Raw genomic sequence first — 24,713 nt, forward strand, 5'->3', positions numbered from 1 at the left:
AGGCTAAGCTTTTGAAATGACTAAAAATAGTTACTTGCCGTGGAAAAGGTTAACTGGTTCGGTACCTGCAGCATAGATGACATTAATCGGCAATGTCATCGTGAACTTTGTTTTCACAGTAAACACTGCCACAAAACACAGTGGTTGTACTTTATTCTAGAAGCACATACTGTGCAGGAACATTGGTGCATATGGCGGTTTAAATTTGTCTTCTGTGGCTTCACAGATGTGTTGAAATCACCCCCAAAAAATGTCAGATTCAGTGATTTGTGGCTGTGTGATGTTAACACAGCTAAAATAGTCCAATGTCGTTTTCGGATTGTCCTTCTTGGTTATTTTAGTTTATTTATTTGATATTACTTGGGATGATCAATAAGAAAAAACATTTTTTAGTCCAGCAGAGGACAGTAAAATGCTAAAACAGCATTGTCAGGCAAGTCGTGATGTCAAGGCATCTTTTTTCAACAAGGCATACATGCAAAAGTAGATTTTTTTTCAGATTGGAAATTTCCTGCATAAATTTCAACTGCAGCTTCTGAGCATTTTTTCGCAATTTTTTTTCGATGCTAAAAAAGTGTTCAATAATAATAAAAAGTCATGTTTTAAATTCTAATTGACACTTGGGTGGCACAGATTGACTTTCAATCGAGCATCATCGTCAAAGTACATGCAGCCAAAGCTTGGGCAACATTTTTCTTTCTTGTGCATGTAAATACCTCCAAGTATTTCTTTCTTTTCTTTTTTTGAGGCCACTTATTTTATCTCAAAATCTCTTTATCGCTCCCAGAGTGGGGGTATTTTTCCTGTCCTTTCTTGTGCTGTAAACATAGTTGCTAATCTGTTTTATTCTTGAGGCTTTGGCGGTATATTTGGAACTGCTTGCAGCGTCCCATTGGGTTCTTTTATTTTAAGAGCGGATGGTTCTCTCCGATGGTTTTTGGGGCTTCCCTTGGGGTCAGGCCTCCTGTGGCGCCTTCTTCTGTGCGCATGAACGCCTTTGGGATTCGCCGATTTGGGATCCACTTGCGCGTCTGAATGTAAATTAGCGCTCTGCGCGTCAGATGACTCATCGATGAACGCCAGGTTCTCCCCGAAATAGTCAAGAGGCTGAGAAAAGTGGGGGTCCTTCTTTTCCTCGGGGACGCGTTCCGATTGAGTGGTTTCCGATTCGGACCCGGTCTCGCTCTCGCTGGCCGAGGAATACGAGGAGTACGATTCCGAATCACTTTGACTCCCGTTTTGACTCCCATTTTCGGCCTCAGGACCTCCGGGAGCCGAAGTGCCGTGGCCGCGAGCGCGATGGCGCCGCCTTCGCCGACGGCGTCGGAAGGGGTCATCGATCTTGCCCGAGATCCGAAAATCCATATTTTGGATGTTTTGAGTCCAGTCGTTGGCATGGGCTCGCAGTTCCTCCATCTACGAGGGGAAGATACAAAAAAAAAGAGCCGCGAGCGCAAGAGCGACGGCCGGCGAAAGCAAAGAGTACCTCAGCTCTGGTCTTCTTGGAGAGAACTCGAAGCCAATTTGCAATCATTGACAGGACGGATGCAAAGTAGGCCAGACCCAGCAAGATCCAGAACCACACCAACGGCTTGTACCAGTGGTCGCTGCCTTCCAGTCCCGAGTCCCCTTTTAGCATCGGTGGGGAATAGAAATTTCAATGGGTTTCTCACTAATAGAGCTATTCAATGGCAACAGATAGCGACGACGGTGCAGAGTTTACCCGCCACGTAGTCGCCAAAGCCGACTGTCGTCAGGGTGATGACCACAAAGTATGCCGACTCCAGCAGGGTCCAGCCTTCCACCCTTTGGAAAACCATGATCGGCACGGCAACAAAGAGCAGGCACCCCAGCAAGATAGACAAAATGGCGGAAATGACCCGCACGATGGTTTGGCTGATACGCCATTTCTGGAAGGAAAAAAAAAGCCCTATCTGACGGGTCAAAAAAAAAAGCGAGCGCCAACGCATTATCACGTTCTATTTGAGTTCTGACCAAGAATAGCTTCTCTATTTTGGCCACCGTTTTTCTCAAGCCGGTCCCAAGATGGTCTCCGACTCCAGCCAGCAGGATACCAAAGAACGGAATCCCGATCAAGGCGTAGAAAATACAAAAGAGCTGGCCGCCTTCTGTCTTCGGGGAGATGTTTCCGAATCCTAGAATTTGGGAAAAGACTTTATGGGGTGTTTCTAGCCGCCTGGCCGTGAGAGGATACTCACCAATAGTGGTAATGATAGTCCCAGAGAAAAAAAAGGCACTGGCCAGATTCCACTGGCTGACAAAGGTGGTGTTACCGCTGGGATCTACGCCTGCTCCGATGGCCTCTGCTACTTCCTACCGTGGAATCGGGGAACAATTTAGTCACCGGCGCAGAACTGAAACGAGTTCATCACGAGAACACGTCCCATCCATTTCAAGTTCAAGCAAATGAACATGTCCTGGTTCGCCGTCACCTCCAATGGATTGGACAAAACGATTGGACGAAAGAATGTGATGAAAGGATCTTTTAAGATAAGCTTGTTATTCCTTAATTCTAATCTCAATGTGTTGACTTCGACGAGAAGGTCGCCCCTACCAACATGGCCGCTCTTAGGCCTTTGCCATGAATTGAAATGTAAACTTCCAAGTTTGAAGTGGGAATGTGGCAGATAATGAACATTCATTCGGCTAGCTTTCTCATTTGAAATGGTTTGGACGTCTTGCATTGTCAATGGCAGACAATTATTTTACTACAGGGGTCTTCAAACTTTTTCGGGCCAACCTGAAATAATTCCACTTTCATTTATAAAGGAATCTTTTTATATATAATTGTGTTTTGAAGTGTTAACTCATTGGTTGCCATTGACGACTGGGAGGCGATCCAATGACAACCATTTATATTCCTACTCTAATCAGTCTTAGATGGGGGAAAGCGGTCTGAAAAGGTACAGATACAGCATTTCAAATTTAAAATGACACTTTCCCTTGCACAAATACTATTTTTTGTCTAGGTTGCATGTATGTTAAGTGGCTGCATAATGCTAGATGCTTGCCACAAACCAATGTGGTATGGCCACTCCGATTTTTTTTTTTTGGTCACTCCTAGATTGCTGAACACAATCGATGACTCTGGTGGCCCTGAAGCATCAAAAAGGAGGAATACAGATATATTCCATAGTATATTGGTTTTTCAATTGAAGTAGATATGATGCCTACATACCTGTCAACCTCTGCCGATAACTGCCCTTATAAATGATTATGATTCCCCTTACAAACCCCCCAAAAACCTTACAAACACCGTACGACGAGTCGTACGGTGTTTGTAAGGTTTTTGGGGGGTTTGTAAGGGGAATCATAATCATTTATAAGGGCAGTTATCGGCAGAGGTTGACAGGTATGCTATAAGCGTCAACGAGAGGGTGAGATGTGCGCTACCTCTATCAGAGCCTGCAAATTCTCTGGGCCGATACAGGTGAAGTTGATGAGGAATTTCTGACAGGTCCCTTGCAAGCGCCTGTGCTTGTCTTCTTCCAATGGCGATTCCAAGGCCCGGAAGACCACGGCCCCCAGCACCAAGTACAGCAGCACCCCTGTGAGGATGGCGAGGAGGGTGGAACAGCGCATGGCCGCGCTGGCGCTCACTTCGAACGCGGGTGCCGCTTGTCCTCTCCCGGGGTCCGCGTCGTCGTGGGCCGAGCCCCAGCTGAAACGCCACCCAAAAAGCTCATCAAATGCCCCCCCAAAAAACAAAAAAACAAAGGCGGTGGCTGTTTTGCTTCTGCAAACCTGATGTCACGACGATCGCGCTTTCGCCTTTTCCACTCTCTCTTTTCACCGGGCCTGAGGATAGATTCCCTCGATCCGTAACCGCTAGGGAGCCCATCCACATCACACTCTGTTGGAGGGGACACTACAAACAGAAGGGGACATTTAAATGAGACACTATGAAGGAATTCTGTAGAAATAAAGGCTTGTAATAAGCATACACCAAGAGTTTATTTTCTTTACGTAAGAATAATTTGAGCTCAATCCAGTTTCCCAGGCTTGTGGTTTGAAAGAATGAGATTGGTTAAAAGAGCCAATTCACCCTAAATCAAGCAAGTGACTATTTTTGGTCATTAAAAATAATAATAATAATTTAAAAAAACGTCCTTAAGACCTGGCGTCCACACATGCAATTTTCGGGATGTAGTATTACTATTTTTCAATAGCCCTGACAACAATATGGTTATTTCCATCCTTCTCCACTGATATAATAATGCTCCATTTCATATTATGCAGACTGAGAAGCAATTATTTCACTGCATGTTTATTATCATTGCACTCATTGTTCGAAATGAAATAACAGCGCGGTCATTGTCTTACATCAAATTGATTGGTTAATCCATCCATCTTCTACAGTTTTAATAACAACGCTTGACAGGCGGACTACACCCATGTGACCCATTGGCCAATCACAGAGCTTTTTCTTACAGTTCATAAAATGGCCAATCCTGGTTCAAGAACTGGTTTTGAACACAAGAACTTAGGCAAAAGTGCAAACCGCTTAACCACTATGCCATCAATAGATTTCCTATTGGCACTGTCAGTCCAAACTAAGCATTATTACCTTTTAATCATCCCATAATGCATTCAATAGAAGCTGGAAACATTGATTGATATCAAGTAAAACTATTACAATTGCATACAGTCCAAGATCAGCAAGTTTGGCATCTTTTAATAAAAACAAAAAAATTCATTTTCCAGCGGGGGACACCCTGAATTTGTCGCCATCCAATCACCAATAAGAAGAAGAAAAAATCATAAGAACAAAGAAATGCACCGTAGTAGACCACAATCCAGCCAAAAAAAGTACAACTGTCCACATGTCCCAATTTCCAAAGATATCATACCATCAAAACATTGGACATTTTACACAGCATCTCAAGGGAATCGTAAAGCCAGCTTTTGACACCATGACATTTAACACACGGCCAAAGGAAATTACAACTAATGCGACTGGCATCGTGTGCCAACAGCACTGCAGATGATGCTGATGCAGCGGCATGCGAGCCATGACTGCAATCATTTCCATTTAGCACCTGACAGAGTCCATCACGTGCTTTACTACACTGCCAAAAGTGCACCTACCTTAAATACGAAGATGATAATAATAAAAATAATACGCCAAAGATGCAGTTGCCTCATGCAGCTTGAAGTGACGAGTTGGGGCGGCCACACACGGGCAGGGTGTCTGCGCAGACACTGTGCATGTGCATTTGTGTGTCTGTGTGTGAGGAGGGTGAGGGCGTGTGAGGAGGGAGGCTGTTACTGAGAACGCAAGGGAAGAGAAAATACTCAATCAACTTGACATTATGAGAGTGAGGAGGGCGTAAGAGAAGGAACAAAAAGCACACACAAGTCAAAATATACATTGCGTCCTGTATTCACATCTTTGCGTGGTTGTCGATTAAGCATTTGCGCGGGATCGATGCCCAGATTGGGCAAAGTCTTATTGGTGTCGGTGGGGTAGCTGCTCAGCCTCGTGTACTGCATGGCTGAAGAGATGGTTTTGATTGTGGGTGTGTCTAGTATATGTGAATTTGGGTCTATCTCGTCCTGGGGAAAAGAGATCCATTTCCAATGCTGTTCTTGCGGTATAGGAAGAAAAAAAAGGCTCCAGGAAGGGAAATTTTTTGGAGAATTTCCAGCAACTACAGTATTCTGGACAGGAGCATGCAGTGTAAATTCCGCCCATTAGCTCATAATCAACAAAAGATTGGACGATAACCAGAGTTAATTGTATTAACTTATCTATGCGTACTTGTTTATTAATCAAAGTAATGACTGACAATAATAAAGTTTAATTATGATTGAGATCCATGTATGGAAACACTACTTTTGGAGTCATGTTGGGTCATTATAGAGGTCTGTTTTTTTCTAATTACCAAAAATAGCCACTTATAACTATAACGGGTTTAAAGATATTAAATACATACATAAAATGCAATACCTCTTAAATACATTATAGAGGTCTTTTTTTTCTAATGACCAAAAATAGCCACTTATAACTAAAACGGGTTTAAAAATCTTAAATGCATAAAATGCAATGCCTCTTAAATACATAAAATGCAATGCCTCTTGAATACATTATAGAGGTGTTTTTTTCTTCTTCTAATTACCAAAAATAGCCACTTATAAGTAAAACAGGTTTAAAAATATTAAATACATAAAATGCAATGCCTCTTAAATACATTTTTCTCTGCTCTATTTTTGCTATACCATAACCATTTCCCTGTTGGTAAAAGAGAACAACAACCCTCAAATTGATTCATAAAATCAATTTATCGCACAGGCCTGGTTCACTAGTTATTAATGAGGGCGTAAATTTTAATCCAATTTTAAAGAAAATGTCATGAATCTGTCTTGGTTGATGTGTTTAGCACTACAGCAACAGAAACAGAGGTAGCACTATTTCTTGGTTATATTACACATACTTTGTGGCCACAAATTAGGATTGTATGCAGCCACAATCCATTTTTCACCAACACGATGCCACGTCTGGGGATCCGTTAATGTCATTTCTCAACGGATGCAGACTGAGCAGCAACGTGGTAGTCAAACACATTACATAGGAGTTAAATCGCTAACAGAGGAAATCATTTAAACATATAATAGTACATGGAGATGTATGCGTAGTCAGAACGTTAGCAAAAAAATGGACAAGTAAAAAAAAGGGGAAATATTATATATACCTATTGAGTGCAACTTAAATGTGGAAAAATGCTGCAGGGATATATTATAACATATTGTACGTACAAATAAAAAGCATATGCAGATATTTTCAAGCACAGCACTGTGCTTGTAAAATGCAACTGGCGATGAACATTAAGCACCACAAAGGCACTATCATTTGCTTTAAATTGGATATATTTCATGCACTCGAAAGATCAATTGCAAGAGAAATATATTTAACTTCTTTAGCTCAGTCTGGCTTTAAGTGAATGTCTGTCTCTAGAGCTTCTCATAAAAAAAATCAGAGCTCAGTCCATTTACACTGGATCAGCCGAGGCCACTTGGGTCAAGACAATAAGGCTTCATATAAAATTCAGAAAAAAATGATATTTTTCGGTGGGAAGAAAAACTTCAAAACTAAAAAAATAATCATGAAATAAACACTATCTGTGTTAAAATTAATTATAAATGGATCAAACGGTTGGTCTTAAATAATCCTTACTTGTCAAATTTTATCTTCAGCTCCACTTCAACTGTCCTCCAATAAGGTCCATCCAGAACACTTGCAAAGGGAGGCAAGAATAGAAAATCTCAAATTGTTTGACTCAAGCATGAATGTGTTGACATTTACAAAGCAAGATAGTGGTAAATAAAAGAGGAAGGGAGGGAGAGAGGCCCCGACGACCGTGCAATTATGAGCACTTTATTTTCAATTAAGACATCAACCGTATGCTCTTCTTTCCAACATTTTTTGATGATGCAGACTTCTTGGGACTGAAAATGGATTGGTTAGCAAACGTCTGCATGTTTGCTAATTCAGGGGAAGATGCATTAAAAGAAAAACAACTAAAAGACATCATTCTCCTAATGGTATTTCGTTACTAAAAAAAACCTTTTTTTAACCCTTGATAAGGCATTCACTGATCTCTTCAACTGCCTGTGACGTCGACAGACGTCCAATCTTATTGGACTGGGAGAAGGGAGTGGACATTCTCAGTCAAAGCGTGTAACGCAATATATAGCAAAAATATATATGTTATGACTATAAGTCTCACTAGTCAAATAATACACAATGAAGAGGAAAGTTATATATATATATATATATATATATATATATATATATATATATATATATATATATATATATATATATATATATATATATATAAAGTCGTACTGGACTGTTAGTTGCAATTTTGGAGGGCAATTTTTGTTCATTTGATCAGAAACCAAGAGCACACAAATTAAAGTAATATTAGCTAAATGGAGAATAACAGGCTAAATAGGCATCTGTTAACATAAAAGTTTTTCAAATAACCCGAGCCTAATTGAAAAATAAAGATGGCAGGCTGTCAGTGTTCAGAGAGAGAGAGAGAGAGAAAAAAATAAGTCAGAGCCAGCCAAACTATGAAAGAAAAAAATGCGACTTATAGTCCAGAAAATACAGTACACATTTTTGGCCGCAATGTTTCCTCATATACGCCATCGTGGCATTATCCTACGCATCAAAGTGTGATGCTAAGCCTAAACATCTCATTCATAAAGTTGAAATATAGCCTGCGGTTGATCATTTTGGTGTACAAAAAGATTAACGTGTCGAACATTAGCTGAATTCTAAAGACTGTACTCGATTACACCTCGGTATTGATCTCCCGAGGAAACCACTTTATGGTTTAATCAAATTCCTCCAGACGCCAGAAAGCTTTTACACAGACGAGCCCCCCCTTAGAGGATTTGAAGGGTGAAAAGTATTAGATGACTAAATTCACCCATTTCTCGAAAGAAGTTAAACTACATATAGGAAAAAAATTATGATCTCAATGTAATTCTCAAAAAGGAACAGGATTTTTAAGTTTCTGTTTATTGATGACAGAAAGCCACAACTTTTACATGGGAATACAATGTGGTCGGAAAGCTATGAATAAATTCATGTTTAGTAAATTAAAACTCGACCAATTCCTCATTTGTGCAAAAACTGTTGTTTCTGAATGAAATTTTCCTCCTTGTATTAAGCCTCAATTTGAAAAACACAATACTTGCATGAACATTCACATTAACAACAAGCGACATAGATTAAAAATTACTGGATTATGGCCCTTTTTTTTTTTTAGCAAAGCTTGTAACCCATTTTCTGACCTTGGTGACCTTTGGATTTTTAACTCCAGACTGTAAATATGTGGAAAGAGATGTTAAAGGGCAAATACACATTTTAAAATTGCTTCAAAAATGTCAAAAGTCTAAGACAAGAGTGTGAAGGTTAAGACCCGAAATTGAAAATTGAACCCCAAAAAACACAGAGAACATCAGCCGGGATGAACAGGTTGACTTGGGAACGATTGTTGCTACCTGCGAGACAGAAATGTTCCACGGCGATCACAGCTGGTGAAATATTTAGTTTACATCAAAAATGACTGGCAAAGTGAAGTCGTCTTCTCAAGTGTTCAAGAGAGCGGAACGCTGATCAGTAAAGTTTGATCATGCTTTCTCTGGACTTTCCCACTCCAACCCACTTCACTGAAAACAAAAAACAAAAGGTCATTTGGTATTTGGGCTTTTCATCACAAGGCAATTGCCAATGTGGCGCCGCTGGGTGACTACCAACCTGGCACTTGCAGGAAGTCCTCGATGAAGCGAATGTAGTCCCGTGCCTGCGACGGTAATTCGCTAAAGCAGCGGGCGTCCTCGGTGCTGCGGCACCACCCGGGGAAGCTCTTGTATTCCACAGCCACGCGCGTCAGAACATCCATGTTCGCTGTGAACAATTTAAATGAGCTTTTTTTTGGCTCACCTCGATATATTTCCAAGGTTTTGGATCGGGACTCAAATCAGGTGACTCGGACTCCCATGCCAAAATGTACAATTGGGATATCCCTATTTTACTGACTTACCTGGGAAACTCGGGAGAGGCTCCCCGTCTACGTTGTAAGCCACTCCCACTTTGATCTCTTCCAGTGTGTCTAAAATGTCCAGTTTGGTCAGGGCGATGCTGCAAATTCAAAGCTGTGAGTTGAGCGGTAAAAAAAACTAAATGACACGGCGAGAAGAGACGGCCTCTTACGCCGAGAAGCCGTTGACCATGTGAGCGTATCGGACCAGTATCAAGTCCAGCCAGCCGCAGCGTCGCTTTCTGCCCGTCGTCACGCCAACTTCGTGACCTCGCGTTTGTAAAAGTGCCCCCGTCTCCTGTGGGATCAAAGCCATTGTTTTCTTCTACTCGATCAAAACACAGCCAAATATCTCATCTCCACTGAGATCAATTCAAATGCCAAGCCAGTGTTCTTTTAAATATTCTCAATTTCCAGATTTTTTGAGCACTTTTTTGTGTTTTGGTGCTGTTTTGCCACCTCTTATGATGGTGCGTTAACCCCCACGTGGTAACAAAGTGCACCCAAACACAAAGGGAAGCAAAAGAAAGAATTCAAACATGAAGACTTTCCCCAACTCACATTATCTTGTTCTGTTGGGAAAGCCCCAACGCCCACCCGGGTGGTGTAGGCTTTGACGACGCCGTACACTCTCCCCACGTGAGACGGGGGCACGCCAAGCCCGGTGCACACTCCTCCGACGGTGCAGTTAGACGAAGTCACGAAGGGATACGTGCCTGTGAGAGACACACGTCTATCAGATGAGGGAGCCAAACGCATCTATATCAGTCAGCACAATTAAATCCCTAAACCTCCTGGTACTTACCAAAATCAATATCCAGCAGTGCCGCATTTGCTCCTTCCACCAGGATTTTTTTACTGGGGCCAGTGAGCGCTTTGTGCATGAAGTATACGCCGTCAGTCACCAGAGGGCGCAATCTCGCAGCATATTCCTAAGGAAAAGGGACCGATATAATGTTAAATTGTGAAGTTGGAAAATTTCATATGCTATTATTAATGATAATAATGTTCATTGTTGGGGCATAGATAAATTAGGGTTAGGTTTATAAAAAAAAGAAAATTCGCACTATAGAGAAAACATAGAATTAGAACAAAAATTACTACATAAACAGAAGTACACAAAGAAAAAGGCTAACATGTTCACTCACTTTTTTTTGTCCTGCAGCGAATCGCTAAGATCTTACGTAAAGCTTTACATTAGCTAACTATCTAACATCACATCTCACCTTCAACTGCTTTAGTTCACCTTCAATGTCCACATTGAGGTTTGGATACATTGCCAGAAAATGCTCTGCTAACATGCGGAACCTTAAGAAAAAAAGAAAGAAAAAAAAAAAGGTAAATCCTATCAGAAAATGATGTGATTTTGTTATTAAGCCAAGTTATTAAAACTGCAGAGTATGTAGATAATTAAAACAAACATCTGCTCGCCCAGATTATTTTTTTATACAAATAGTGAAAGCGAGACCACTCATCTTCTTCAAAACATATATAATAAGTACAACTATAAAGTGCTAAACCCAATTTAAACAAGGCAAACTCACTTGGCCTCAAAGACTTTGAAATCTGAGACGAGATCGCAGACTCGCAGGCCATTCCGAGCCGCTTTGGATGAGTAAGCTGGACCTATACCTTTTTTGGTTGTTCCCAAACTGCAGCAAAGATAAATAGGTAAGAGTTCATAATAATAATAAGTCACTCAGGTGCCGGTACATAAAAAAAAAGCAAAATTACTTTTTCCCTTCTTGCTGTTGCCGCTGCTGCTCTTGAATTCCATCCACAGCCTGATGGAAGTTGAACACTAGAGGTGGACCGAGGAACCCTCAATAAGACACTTCCACGTCCAAAAAGATTTCAGATGGAAAAATTCTACTCACCAATGTGAGCACGATCGGAAATCTTAAGTCTATCTTCCCATCCTTGTAATCCTGCAGAGACAAACAATGATGAAGTGTTGTCTTGAACGTCAACATTTTACTGAAACAGACTTTATTTATTTACCTTTGCCTTTCTTCAAGTTCGATTGTGCCTCTGTAAACAGCCCTGGGAGGTGTATGACCACCCCATTGCCTGAAATCCCAAAAATATCGTCACACCTTCCATCGCAATAATGAATTAAAAACCTGTATTAAATCGTTAAGACTAAGTCAGTATAGTAAGTGTGCAGGATTGCGTGTGTGCTGTCAGGGTCATTGGATTTTTTTAAATGGTGTTTCACTTCCCTGAAAATTCCGGTTAGTCATCTTAAATTACAGAACAACAAGATAATATTTTTACCTATAAAGGAAGTAGCCTTTTTGTTGAGGACACCACTGGGCAGCAGGTGGAAGTCGTACTCGACTGAGTCCACAACCACAGTATGGCCAGCATTGTTGCCTCCCTGTAAAAACAACAACATTTTATTCAGATACGCTATTTCGAAGGGTGCGTACCCGGACATACAGAACAGGCTGGCGTCGAACAAATTCATCACTATCTCGCTGAAAATTATTCACAGCGTGACAAGCTGTTTTATTTGAGAAAGATTAGCGGCCCGACTGACATTTTACCCCAAACATGACGTCTTTGATCAGCCACGGAACACATGGTAGCAAACCAGTTAGCAAACAAGGCTAACGCCAATGTAGCTTAAAGGGGCATCCGGGAAGTGAGAGCAAGAAGTCGAATGTTTAACTATTGCTGATCTGAAACGACTTTCTCTGACGTCTACATGTTATGCGGGGAGCTCGAAGGGCGTTTGAATGTCATGGTCGGTTGTAACGTTGCGTAAGAGCGCGGCTGGTACCTGACATCTGCATACGATGTCCGCATCCATTGCGAGCAAGTCCACAACTTTCCCCTTGCCTTCGTCCCCCCATTGGGCACCGAGGACCACGGTCACTTTGTTGGCCGGCTCCTTGTGAGAACGTAACTGAGACTGTGGCGTGACGTTCTCTCGCGGTCGCTTCACCACCGGCTCCCCGTTCTCTTGTCCATTGGCATTCGCCATGTCGCTGTTGGATGCCGATGGCGATGCCATGCTTCCCCTTCTGCAAACCGGAATAGCGTTTAAGCGCGAACAACAGCTTCCGCTCTACCACTTGGTGTCACTGTTTCGCGAATTGAGATGCGGGCGGCTTCCAAACCTATAATTATACATTTATCATTTATATATTTAGAATCTAATTATATAAACGATAAATGCATATCATATATGCATATATATATATATATATATATATATATATATATATATATATATATATATATATATATAATATAGCACTACTTGCGTTATAGTTGAACAAAGTTTGTACAGTTGAACATAATTCCTATTATTTATCATTTTTTTAGTTAGCTTGTATAAAATTATTTTAATAGTATAAAAAATGTTAGAGCCTAAATTGTCCACCCAATGGCAGCACATAACTAGCCACACAAATTCTGCAAAACGAAAATGTCAAGACTTTATTGAGTACAGTATATTACAAACATGCAGAACAACAACAACAACATTCAGTACCCTTGCAGTCCTGTAATAATAGTTCGTCGATGATGGAGGGATGATGCACCAAACCACTTTATGTTCTGAAGGACAAACACAGCAGTGGCCTACAGAAATGACAGGCAGACATTGTCACGACTGGCTGTCAATTCATAGGTCATTACCTTGTGCCCCATGAGTCATTTGACCAAACACCCTTATAACCCAACATTACTGGGTCTCGGAGATTGTTGTAGTTGTCTGTGGTAACTTTCTGCAAGTAACAGCACCTCCACTGGAACTTAATCCTGCATCCACATGGAGTTGCTGTTACACCCAGCAAGCACCAAGGTCTCATCCAGGTAGAATAGCCTGGCTGCATCAAGCAAATCTGTGCTTTTGGGCCCAAGTTGAAAGCAGCACCGAGCACACCAAGGCTAAAGTTCAAAGATCGCCGAGCTGAAGTCAGGATTTCGGCGGCTTTCCACGACGGTCCTCTGGGAAGTGACTTTGACCCGTTAATTTCCTCCCCCACAGTTTTACGGCCTCAACTAGACCACATCACCCAACAGTGCGGCCAAGGGCCAAAGCTTGACTAGATAACACTGATTTTATGGTGGCAATCATGAGGATGCCTGTCAATAGGTGAACAGTACATACATGGAGGGGCGTGTCTCCTCCGTGTACTTGCAGGCCTTGCACTTCCTGCGGACACTCGCGTTTGTCTAATATTTTCAATTTCTACGATGTGTTTTATCATGGAAAATGCCATTGACTTTCCCTTACAATAAAAGTTCATTACCCACCTTTTTGAAAAACTGAACAATAACGTACAACCATTATTGCCCTTTTGACTCATACTAACTACTAACTACCGTTACTAATATGCAACCAAAACAAACATAACTCACTTAGAGTACACCATGAAAGGTGGCTACGTCCTTGACTGGTGGATAGTTCGAATGTATCAAATTAAAAATTATAGTATGAAAACTATTTTTTCATTAAAGATTCAATAAGCTGATTTTTTTCCACAAAATGTCTCCTTTCGTGGAAAACAATTCCATTAATATCAAAATAACCTTAACATTCGGTCGCTTGCTTGAAATTCCTGTAAAGAAAAAAAAATGATTTGCTCACATTAGTTGGTGTTCCATTACGTTAAACAAACAGTTTTAAATTTAAGCTGTACTCACCGAGAAGGGAACCAGCAGGCCAAAGTTTGAAGTAGAACGATGCTCTCACGCCCCCCAACTGAAGTTTGGGTCACAGCAGATAGGTTGAGAGAGAGGACGGATTAGAAGTAGAGATTAAACGGTTAAATTCAGGACAGACAAGGTGGAAGTGGAACGGCCAGGCTGCATTTTTGGTGTCGGTTAGTCGTGGAAGAGCACGAACGTCAAACCAGCAGAGGCGCCGGTTTAAAAGACATTGGGTTAGAGGAAGTTAATGATTACAATGGCTGTCAATATTTAACGGGCCTCGCGCCCTGCCCCTCTTCAACATCCTGATTTACGCCGAATGACATGGGGAAGGGCCGGATTCAAGTAGATCTCCTTTATCTGTGCTGTAAAATGGCCTCCCAACACTTCACTTGGTCATCCACGAGGGGTCATTTGACAAGAGATGGTTAATGCAAGATACAATTTGTGTGTGTGTGCACTTAGTTTACGATCTATTTTTTATGTAAAAGAAAAAAACTAACATTTCTTATGGCAACTATTTCTTGGTATTTAAAAAATAAAGCAGAAAGCCAGGTTAAGTCGTTTATATGAAATTTGCAAAACAATTCACTCTTGGCATCCATTTTTTTTAAACTAATCGAAATACATGTCAAGGTTATGAACACAGTCAAGATTTCTGTGTTGTATGAATAGCAAAAATCAAATAACACCATAATAGTTGCGAAATGATAGATCTACAACGTTTTTACGGTTGCACTGCTTTGAGGTGTGTTTCAGATGTTAATTATTAAATATCAGAACAGTACCTGCAAAAAAGATTGAGATATCAGATGATACGACACACTTAAAATGAAACTGAATGTACAGACGAGTTTATGTATTTAGGGTGAAGTTGCTTTAAACTGACATTAAACACAGAAGCAACAGTTATCTTCATCATCGCTAAACACAAGTCGAAACATGTTATACTTCAAAGTAAATGCATATTTACATATTGTTGTACATATTCATTCATAGACTCGACTTATCTTATCTCTAAGTTCAAGGAAGGCTACGCTCGAGTGCAGAGTCCAACGTCTTGAAGAGAGGGAATATGTGCACAGCAATAATGTGTGACACTGATAAATCTGTCTCTCTCGCTCACCTTTGGATTGATAGTCATCATTTCAGATGCAATTTACACCAGATAACACCATTACCTGCTGAGCCGGTCACATGCACCTCTCCAATCGGAGCCGTTCTCGATGAGCTCATTTTCCTACAAGGAAACGTATAATCATTACAAGTAAATATCCAAAAGGAAGAAAAAAAAACGGACAAATACATGCATCTAAACTATAATATGTACCTCAAATGTTCAAAAGGTATAACACTATACCTTTTGTAGTGGAAAAAGAATGAACGAAGAAATGATTTCAGTTGGAAGCAGCTTTATTCAACATGTCCTCAACGCAAATACAGTAACTAACAGTTAAAGGAATATCTCTATTATATTAACACACTAAAATCACATTTTGATTCATCAAACTTCTGTGCAGTGAAAAAAAAACATTAGTCCTTTTCTAACAAGTCGTGGGGGAGAGTCCAAAACGAACGATTGATATTTCTTCCCTGGAAATAAGAGGACAGACCTACGTCAACTGAATGGAAGTTAGTTTTTAAGAGTCGGAGGGAGGCTCTTCTATGACTGGAGTGCAGTCAGAAAAAAAACTATACTGAGAACTTGGTAGCAGTCTTTTCTTCTTCTTGAGGATTTTGATGATGGTTCCATCTTCCTCCTGATCAGGCGCCACTTCTTCATCTTTTAATATGGTCTCGGTCTTACGGACTAACCTTAGGTCTGTGGTGTTATTGCCCACGTCTCCAATTTCCTTTAACACCTGAAAGAAAATTGAAATGAATCCTTCGTTATGCTCTTCATTGATTGATAATGAGTATCTGGCATTTGAGAGGGAAACCACGAACCTTTGTTGTTGGGACATAAAGCGGCTTGAAGAAGCTTACGTCTGAACTGGAAGAATCTCCAGAATTGGCTTCATTCGAGCTAGCATCCTGGGACACAATTGAGGGAGAATTTTTATACGCACTGCATTCGTTCAATGGCCCCTTCCCAGTTAAAAGAGAAAATGGATTGGGCGTCTAGCGCTCTCCATGAAAACCTACTTCGTTACTAAACTGCTCATCCGTATTCTGACATTTCTGGTGGTCACAGTTGCAATTCTCGCTGCACGTCAACTTCCCTTTCCGGCAGCCACAGTGGTTGTTAATACAGGAGCCTTTACAGGAGCACTGGAAATAAAGAAATAAAGTATGAACATTCAAAAACGTGCCTGAAAAAAAGCATGTTTCATACTTTTAGCAATGCCTGAAATACCCCGAAAAGACCCTCCAAGCAATAAAGCGAGTCCTTACCCCAAGTGTCCTGGGCTTCTTTGAGACCCTGCAGTTCTTGTCCAGTTTCTCAGGATGCAAGTTTTCCTCTTTCTGTGGCTAAACAAAAATATAACCCTTTGCAATGGATTAAATGTCTTTGATGATCACTTTGCGTTTTGCTTTAGACAAAAAAAATGACATCAAACATCTGGCAATGAGAGGAAGCGCTCACGTGGACTAAACTTTGCATTACCTGTCTATTCTCCTCGTATAAAGTGCGCAGTCTCTGGAGCTCTTCATCCTGAGGACAACAAAGATTATTCAGTGGTACTTTCCGTTCGGATTCTTTTTTTTTGTGCGTTTGGAAGCTAACCTGAACTCTCAGACGCTCCTTCTCCTTGGAGCGCTCATCTTTTTGCTTTCTTTCGTTCTCTTCGTATTTCTTGAGCTGGTCGATAAAGCATTGGACCTGCGGGAGAGAAGCAACTGTTGTAGAGGGGGATCTTTTGAAATGAGGGCAAGGGGGGGAAAATGAATCAAAATAAAAATTACATTGTCCTGGTGCCTCTGCTCCATTTCCATAAGGTGCTGCTGGTGCTCCACGTCCATGCTGGACATTAATGCTTGCTCATCGGCCAAAGTTTTTTTCAAGTCTTGTCTGCTGGCTTTCTCCTGTTGGAGTTCACTTTCCAGCTTAGCTGCGCCCACCTTTGACGACACAAGCTGAAAAAAATTGGAGGGGAGAGGGAGGGGAAAAAAATGATAAAAACGTTCAAGCGTAAGCCCCATGCGAGAGAATTCCGAATTGTATTTTTGGAAGGACAACAATATTCACCTCAGCTACCAGGATTCTGGCGGCACCCTTGGCATCCACGATGCTTGTGATGGCGTCTATGCGGTGCTTCATTCGCCCTTCGCCGTCTGCGGCGATTACTTTCTGCTGAAGGTCGGCTATCTGGGCGTTCCTGGAGAGAAATAGCATTACAAAAGCATTCGGTGAAAGGCGAACGGATGATCGCTTAAGTGAAATCCCCCGTTTAAACGCTGCGTTTCCCACAGGCGTGAACAAGATTTTTGTAGTCATTGCATGAATAGCGCTCATCCAATCAAATGATGAGCTACTGTTTTGTCTGACTGACCTGAGCTCCATTTCTGTCTTGAGATTTTCCAACTGATTGGACAGAGGCTTCTCCAGCGCCTTCTGGTTCTCCAACTCAGAAAAGATCAGCGTCCGACGCTGAAGCCACCAATTACAAAAAAAAGCAAAGGCTAAGTGGTCGTATCGAGGCTGATGACGCAGAGCACAAATAAAAAGAGAACTCACCCTGATTTTAGCAGCCGGTCGGTCCCCGGCTTCAATCTGCTGATTGAGGTGAGTTATTTCCTGAGCCAAGAGTTTTCTCTCCTCCAGAAGGTCGCTGAGGTGACGCCGAGCATCCTCCATGCTAACTGTAACCTCCACTTCATTGAGAAGCCAGTTCTGACCCCAAGAAGACACATGGTTCACATGAATTAGGCTGTGCAGTCCCGATGGAGTACAATGGAATACTACGTTACTAATATGAACGCAAGTACTAGTCCCGTACAATGGACATTGGTTATAAAGCAATTCATTTAATTCATATTACGCTAATTTCCGGAAAAGCAGCCATAAAATTGAAAAACAGTCGCAAGGGTTAAGTAGATCATTAGATAGCTTTACATTTGGACAAAATGGGCTAGATAATTAGGTTTTAGGTTGCAGCACTACTTGATGCATTTAACATTTGTCGCAGTTCAGTTCATTGTCCATTCAAATATAAAGTGATTATGGGGTGGTGCAATTGTACTTTTTTTTTTAACTTCATTAAAAATGTGATATTCTATCGTGGCATATCGGCAACGGATTTGATTTATTTTTCAATTTTGCATGGCATTAAGCGCGAGTACAAATTCAGTCAATGTTTTCCTGTGATCATGTCAGAAGGTGGAAAAGGAAAATACTACCTTCATTCTTGCAGCGGCTCCCTCACTTCCACGGTTCTTGACTTCCGATCTCTTGTGGAGAGCGTCTTTTAGTCTTTTGTTTGCTGCTGCCGCCTGTTGGTCAAACCGTTCACAGCTTTTGTGAATATTTTAGAATTGAGAGAGTACCCCTCACATTTGAGGGCAGGCAAACTGCATTTCTCTATTGCGGGCACTGCACAGACAAGCGAAAGAAGAAATTTCACCTCTTCCGTTTTGCGACGCAGGACGTTGGCTTGATCTTGGAAAGTCCTCTCAAGTTTAAGTAGCTCATACTGACGTTTACGATCCTGTAAAATTGACCGATTAAAAAAAACCCATCTCCGGTGTATGTACATTTGTAGACGAATAAAGACCAGAAGCTGTACCTTCTCTTTCAATTGTAGCACCTCTCTATCTTTCTGGCTCTTCCACGATTGGAATGTCTTCGAGTCATCCCTCATCTGTCTCATCAGCTGCGTACGCTGGCACTTCATTGCCTGCAGCAGAAAATACGACCGTAACTTTATATTGACGATGACAGAGGCCCCATTTTGTGGCTCTTTTCATCCTTCTGCAGTGAGTTCAAACGTGTTTATCACGAGTAGACATCCAATCCATTTGAACTTGGGTGGATCAGGAGCTCTATCACCGTCAATAGAAGCTAATAGATGAATAGAGACCGTCTTTCCCCCGATTAGAAATGTACAAGTAAAGACCACGTGTGGCAGAAACATTAAACTGCAGTAGTAATTGTCTAATGAAAGGCGCAAATAGGAAAAAAATAAAATCTGCTTGGGCTGTATATTTGCGCAAAATTGTTCCTGACCTGTATTTCCTGCGTGAGCTTGCTGACTTTCTGAACAGAAGACTCTTTGACTTTGAGCATTTTGGTCTGTTCAAGAATCTTTTTCTTCATGCCAACCAGCTGGCCCTCGAGGTCCTGCAGACGCTTCCTCCGTTGTTCGCTCAGCCTACGGGGAAATGCGCCAGTCAGATAAAGATGGACGAACAGATTCTTGAGCTACACGTGAATTTGGAATGCTTTGTATAATCTAACCGCCCTCAAGAGCAAATAGAGCGCTTACTTGGCCTGGTTGGTTTCTTTCTTGGCAGACTGAAGCGCCAAAACAAGCTGTTCTTTCTCCTTTTGCAGCGAGTTTACAGTCATCTGCAGCTCATTCAAGTTGTTCTGTAGGATGGCGAGAATGGCAAATGACCATGCAGTTAATAAGGCACTGAACCAAAGTCGCCACGTGTACAACGTTGCCGATTGATTCCCCCCAAAGACAATCGGATTAACTTTTGCTCACCTGTTCCTCCGACTGTACAGACTCCAGCTGGCTCTCGTTCTGGCACATCTTTTTGACCAATTCCTCCTTCCATCTCAACACTTTGTTGAGCTCGATCAGGTCTTTAGACATCTGAGCCTGCTGCAGTGCGTGATGGGCCGTAAAGCCATCTAGCGAGAGCTTTCCCTCATTTGCGTTGGCATCCTTAGTGATGAAAAAAATAGGCAATTTGGACTGAACTGCATTCGGATACAAAATTTGATTGCTAAGTTATCAATTCTCAGTTATATTTGTTTTTGTGCTATCACAGGTTACCAGAAATTGGTTGTCGTGGAGTAAATTTGATTTTACACTAGTATATGTTTGCATTTTTCTTAACTCCTTGCCTGCCATTGATGGCTTTAGATGCATGATACACTCTGACCAAGAGGGGTGAATGAACAAACTATACCAGACGTCAACTCACAGATGAGGAGGCACTCGTATCACCGACGTTGCCCAATTCATCTGGGTCGTCCACCTCAGTGGTCATGGCGTCGATAGAGTCAGCAATGCCTAAACTCTCGTTCTAATAGAATATTTCAGTCAGGGATAATTAGTAAGTAGATGGACAAAATATCTATTATTGTGGTTCTAGTGGTGATTTGCATACCTTGAGTTCCAAGATAAGGTCTTGCAGGTTCTTCATTACGTTTTCTTTATCGTTTTCTTTCAACTCTTGATCCTCGAGGATCTCGAAAAGTTTTTGAAGATTTACACTGCAAGTATAAAACAAAGGCATCTTTGAGCTATCTTGACCCATGTGACCCACTTCTCAACAAAAAAATCCACCTGTAATAGCGCATCGACAGATGCAGCAGAGTTGCTTTAGAAATTTGCCATTTTTATCATTAAACAGTAGCTTTGTCAAATTCCTACTCACAACACTCTTCCAAATTTTGCTCATCTTTAACGTTTTTTTCTGCCAGTCCAAATGGATTGGACCTCTATCGCCATCAATGGAACTGAGACATGTTTATATTCAAAACATTAGGAAGAACCAGTATAAAGAAAATGTTTGAAAACCTACACCACATGTTGCTGAAATTGTTGGAGTTTGCCTAGCAGTTTCTCATTTGTTTTCTCCATCTGAAACAGAACAACAATATCTAAATTGAATATTTTTCCTCCAATTCTCCATAATCTCTTCCTGAATATTTTATGGCCGCGGAGGCAACTTTTTGTATTTTTTTTTAAGCGACTCACCATAATGATCTTCTCAATCATGAGGGCAGTTTGTCCCACAGTCTCACTCAACTCTTTGCCCAATGTGTGGTTCTGGTCCTGCAGGCCACGGTTTTCTTCCAGCAACTTCTTCATAGTCTTGCTTGTCTCTGGCCTGGGTCCGAAGATAAATAAGACAAACGGAGTAAACACCGTGAGCTTTTGCAAAGCCTTCCAAACTTGCAGCTTACCCGGTGAACCCAGGTGAAACTCCTCCACGGGCGTGAAGAAGCATTACCTGCAGCTCCTGAACCTGTTCATAAAAATAATGTCAGAACTCTGACTATTTGGGCAATTTCATTAAATCACAATTGGAATTCGAATTTTTTTTGGTAATGATTTCCATGCACCTGTGTATGCAAGCGGCCAATTTCCGCCGCTCTGGGGTCGATGTTCACGATAGGCTTGTTTTTAATTTTCCGAGCTCGGTCAGCGTATCGTAGCGTGTTGACGGTTTCCTCCAAGTTTGAGTCAGCAGGACTGATGCACGCGATCATTAGTGTGTGACTGTTGCCTCCGAGGGAATCTAATGAGGCACAACAATTACAGTATGTGCAAACAATGTCTTGTTGTTGTCAAGCAGAAAACAGCTTTTTCCAAATCTTTTTAAACTCAGTTCCCTTTGCAGATCTTCACGATTGTACAAACTACAGATTTTTCTGTGAATTTGAAGTAGATCTATTCTATTTTTTCACATACAAACTGTGGTTTTTGCACATAAAAGAACCGATTCAGCTATTTCCCGTGTTGGGAGAAGGGAGGATGTGTTGGAGTCTTGAGCTAAAAATAAAATCAAAGCCTACCTTGTAACAGGCGAGTGAGTTTGGAATCTCTGTAAGGGACAAAGGCATTTTTCTTGCTTTCGTCACCCAGAGCACTGATCACGTTGCCCAAAGACAAAAGGCCTCGATTGATGCTGATGCCTGAGGGGGAAAATGTGAGCCAAGACACAATCAATTCAATTCACCATCATGCTTAGGAGCAGCTTCGAAGTTCACTATATCGTACCTTCTTTCAAACGTTCTCCCTCTGCTTTGGTTTTCTTCTGCCTCTCTGAACCAGCCAGATCCACCAGGTGCAGTTTTGAAACAATGGAGTCAAGTCTGCGAAAATAAACCAAAATAAGGCAAAGAAATTTCCTGTAGACCCATACCTGTCAACCTCTGCCGATAACTGCCCTTATAAATGATTATGATTCCCCTTACAAACCCCCAAAAAACCTTACAAACACCGTACGCGTACGGTGTTTGTAAGGTTTTTTGGGGGTTTGTAAGGGGAATCATAATCATTTATAAGGGCAGTTATCGGCAGAGGTTGACAGGTATGTAGACCCCTTTAATTAGAAATCTCCATTTTTACTCCTAAGTCAGACATCATCATCACCCAATACCATTCATTGCTAGCTACGTATTTGGTGTAATGAAGCAGTAAGGTCTCCACCCTTCTCGGGTACTGATTATTTACATGTAAATGGGTTTTTATCGAGAGTGCTTTTCGACCTTGAAGACACTCAAAGCGTGGACGACTATTGTGAGCCGGGCGGGCTGCCTGGAGCCCAAGCGGCACCACGTCGGTGATCCCAATTTCAAAGTACAATAACACTAACTTGTCTTTCCCCTTGCGCTGCTCAAGCGTAATGCTGAAGATGGCATGAGAGCGTGACGAGGCTGCATTCATGGCCGTGGAACCTACGGTGCGAACAGAGTTGCCAAGCTCCAGGCAGTCTACCATTTGCTGAGCTGAGACCACCCGCTTCTCAGTTAACCCAACGATCTGAAAAAATGGACAGACACATTGAGGCGAACACAAAACAACCATCAGAGAGTGCCTAATGATAAATCATTGCTTTTTTTTTTTAAAACTACATTTACCTTGATACCTCCTTTAGGGTCTTCCCTAATGCTCAAAGCAAGTCTATCTTTAGCTGTACACAACAAATCTAACACATCCTCATTGTAGATCTAAAATGAAAGAGGAAACAACTGCGTGGATAAAACGTTTCCAACTCTCAAATAAATATTGATCCAATGAGGAAAAAAAAAGATTCATAACACCTCCAGATAAGACACTTCCAAGCTGGATTCATAGTCGGTTCTCTTTTCCTTTTCATCAAAAATTGTCCTGATGACACGTGGGATAATGCCGTTAGATGGATCGTCCTCTTTTGCAGATGTGTATGCTCCCCCCATGGAGAAGGTCTTCCCAGACCCAGTCTGTCCATATGCAAGTACTGTAGCATGGTAGCCTGTCAGAAAAAAAATAGAACAAAAATAACCTCAACCTCTTTGCTACGTTTCTCCCTTTTCCTGCTGTACGTACGTAATAGCTACATTTACCTTTAAAAAGTCCACATAAGAGAGGGGACACAGCCGTATTGAAGACCTCATCCTGCTCCACAGTGGGATCAAATACATAGTCGTAGGTAAAAGCTTTCTCTGTGCCAACCACCACCTGAAAGAACAAGGTATATTGGACATACTACTTACTATATGGCATGACAACAAATCAAAACAAATATGGTGCTTTCACAATAATTAAACGAGAAATATCGACGCACATGCATAGCTTAGATATTGTGGTTATCAGAAGTAGGGAATTCAATATGCTGAGTCTATATAACTACAAATACAGACCTGTGGTTCTCCTGGCACAAAGGTAAGGCAGCATTGACAGCCCTCATTAATTTCTTTTGGCACTAACGGACGACACCGCAAGGCAACTCGCACCGGTATCAGCTTTGCATCCTCGTTGGCCATTATGGGGATTTCAAATAACCTTAAAAAAAAGAACAATGAGGGTTTTCTGGTGGAAAAAAATGAACACCATCTGATTCCACTTGTGAGACAACAGATTGGTCAAACGTTCGATGGAATGAAATACAGCAACTACCTCTGCCCCTTGTCGGATAGTTTAAAGACCCCTGTGACACAACAACTGGACTACTGGGGGAAAATAGCAGTTTTAGAAAAAAGCAGAGCACGAAAAATATCAAATAGATTACTTATAGCTCGTTTTGTTAGGCCTATAAACTCCAACTGGCATTGTTTATAGGACGTCAGTTACCAGTGCATTTCATTCACAACCGGTCGGCAACTGCAGAAAAACATAACCTACAAACAAAACTAGTGCAGCATCAGATTTGGCAATGGTAGTGCCTTTTCGCAAACTTTGGCTTACCTTTATTCCTTATTCTCCGGTGAGGTTAAATGTAAAAAGTATCCAGAAATAAAGTAGTTTTTGCTGGGTAGGCTGCAGTTTGCTCTTGCATTAGATTTTGTTCAGTCGCGCTACATTCAAACATTTAGCTCCGCCCCGCAATCTTGTTTTTATGGTAGGTGGCACCTAATCTTCAGGCGCTTTAGCGCCACCTACTGTACTGGAATGTGAACCAGCATACGCAGAAAAAAAAATCCCAAACCAAACAAACTAAGAAACGCATATTCAATTGACCAAATTCTTGTGTATTTCTCTTTTCTTCGTTCTTTTCAATAATATCACCAATTTATTAACATCAAGCAGTCCAAAGAAAAATCTATTAAGGCATACATATTCTTTGTCGAATGTTGTATATTTATGA

The 24,713-nt window shown here is 41.4% G+C and overlaps 2 protein-coding genes across 3 annotated transcripts; both read right to left on the bottom strand.

The window, feature by feature from the left end:
* Window positions 1-220: 220 nt before the first annotated feature.
* On the bottom strand, window positions 221-7,252 carry kcnk4b (potassium channel, subfamily K, member 4b). Of its 2 annotated transcripts, none has more exons than XM_077592494.1 (8): window positions 7,196-7,252; window positions 3,766-3,889; window positions 3,415-3,682; window positions 2,220-2,334; window positions 1,996-2,156; window positions 1,724-1,910; window positions 1,487-1,629; window positions 221-1,416 (listed from the first exon to the last, which is right to left on the bottom strand). In XM_077592494.1, coding segments are annotated over exons 1-8 (1,572 nt in total). In that variant the 5' UTR covers window positions 7,197-7,252; the 3' UTR covers window positions 221-843. The 2 variants fall into 2 exon arrangements, with proteins under 2 accessions (XP_077448620.1, XP_077448621.1); XM_077592495.1 differs by lacking the exon at window positions 7,196-7,252 and adding an exon at window positions 5,110-5,309.
* Window positions 7,253-8,536: 1,284 nt separating this feature from the next.
* Window positions 8,537-24,442, bottom strand: kif4 (kinesin family member 4). Its single transcript, XM_077593069.1, has 45 exons — window positions 24,314-24,442; window positions 23,770-23,911; window positions 23,473-23,587; window positions 23,191-23,381; window positions 23,008-23,097; window positions 22,743-22,909; window positions 22,145-22,239; window positions 21,940-22,059; window positions 21,487-21,662; window positions 21,328-21,389; window positions 21,119-21,251; window positions 20,943-21,001; window positions 20,526-20,631; window positions 20,340-20,441; window positions 19,895-20,077; window positions 19,670-19,773; window positions 19,411-19,555; window positions 18,971-19,081; window positions 18,809-18,892; window positions 18,585-18,677; window positions 17,923-18,078; window positions 17,738-17,835; window positions 17,434-17,563; window positions 17,151-17,321; window positions 16,972-17,067; window positions 16,852-16,899; window positions 16,638-16,715; window positions 16,389-16,514; window positions 16,191-16,277; window positions 15,887-16,105; window positions 15,425-15,483; window positions 13,277-13,349; window positions 12,364-12,651; window positions 11,856-11,958; window positions 11,580-11,648; window positions 11,456-11,506; window positions 11,313-11,379; window positions 11,123-11,230; window positions 10,805-10,886; window positions 10,384-10,510; window positions 10,140-10,294; window positions 9,752-9,876; window positions 9,582-9,679; window positions 9,296-9,445; window positions 8,537-9,207 (listed from the first exon to the last, which is right to left on the bottom strand). The coding sequence occupies exons 2-45, from the start codon at window positions 23,890-23,892 to the stop codon at window positions 9,155-9,157; spliced, it is 5,076 nt and encodes a 1,691-aa protein (XP_077449195.1). The 5' UTR covers window positions 23,893-23,911; window positions 24,314-24,442; the 3' UTR covers window positions 8,537-9,154.
* Between the last annotated feature and the right edge of the window lie 271 nt (window positions 24,443-24,713).

The sequence above is a fragment of the Stigmatopora argus genome, chromosome 22 (genome assembly GCF_051989625.1).
Source record: "Stigmatopora argus isolate UIUO_Sarg chromosome 22, RoL_Sarg_1.0, whole genome shotgun sequence".
Taxonomy (NCBI): Eukaryota; Metazoa; Chordata; class Actinopteri; order Syngnathiformes; family Syngnathidae; genus Stigmatopora; species Stigmatopora argus.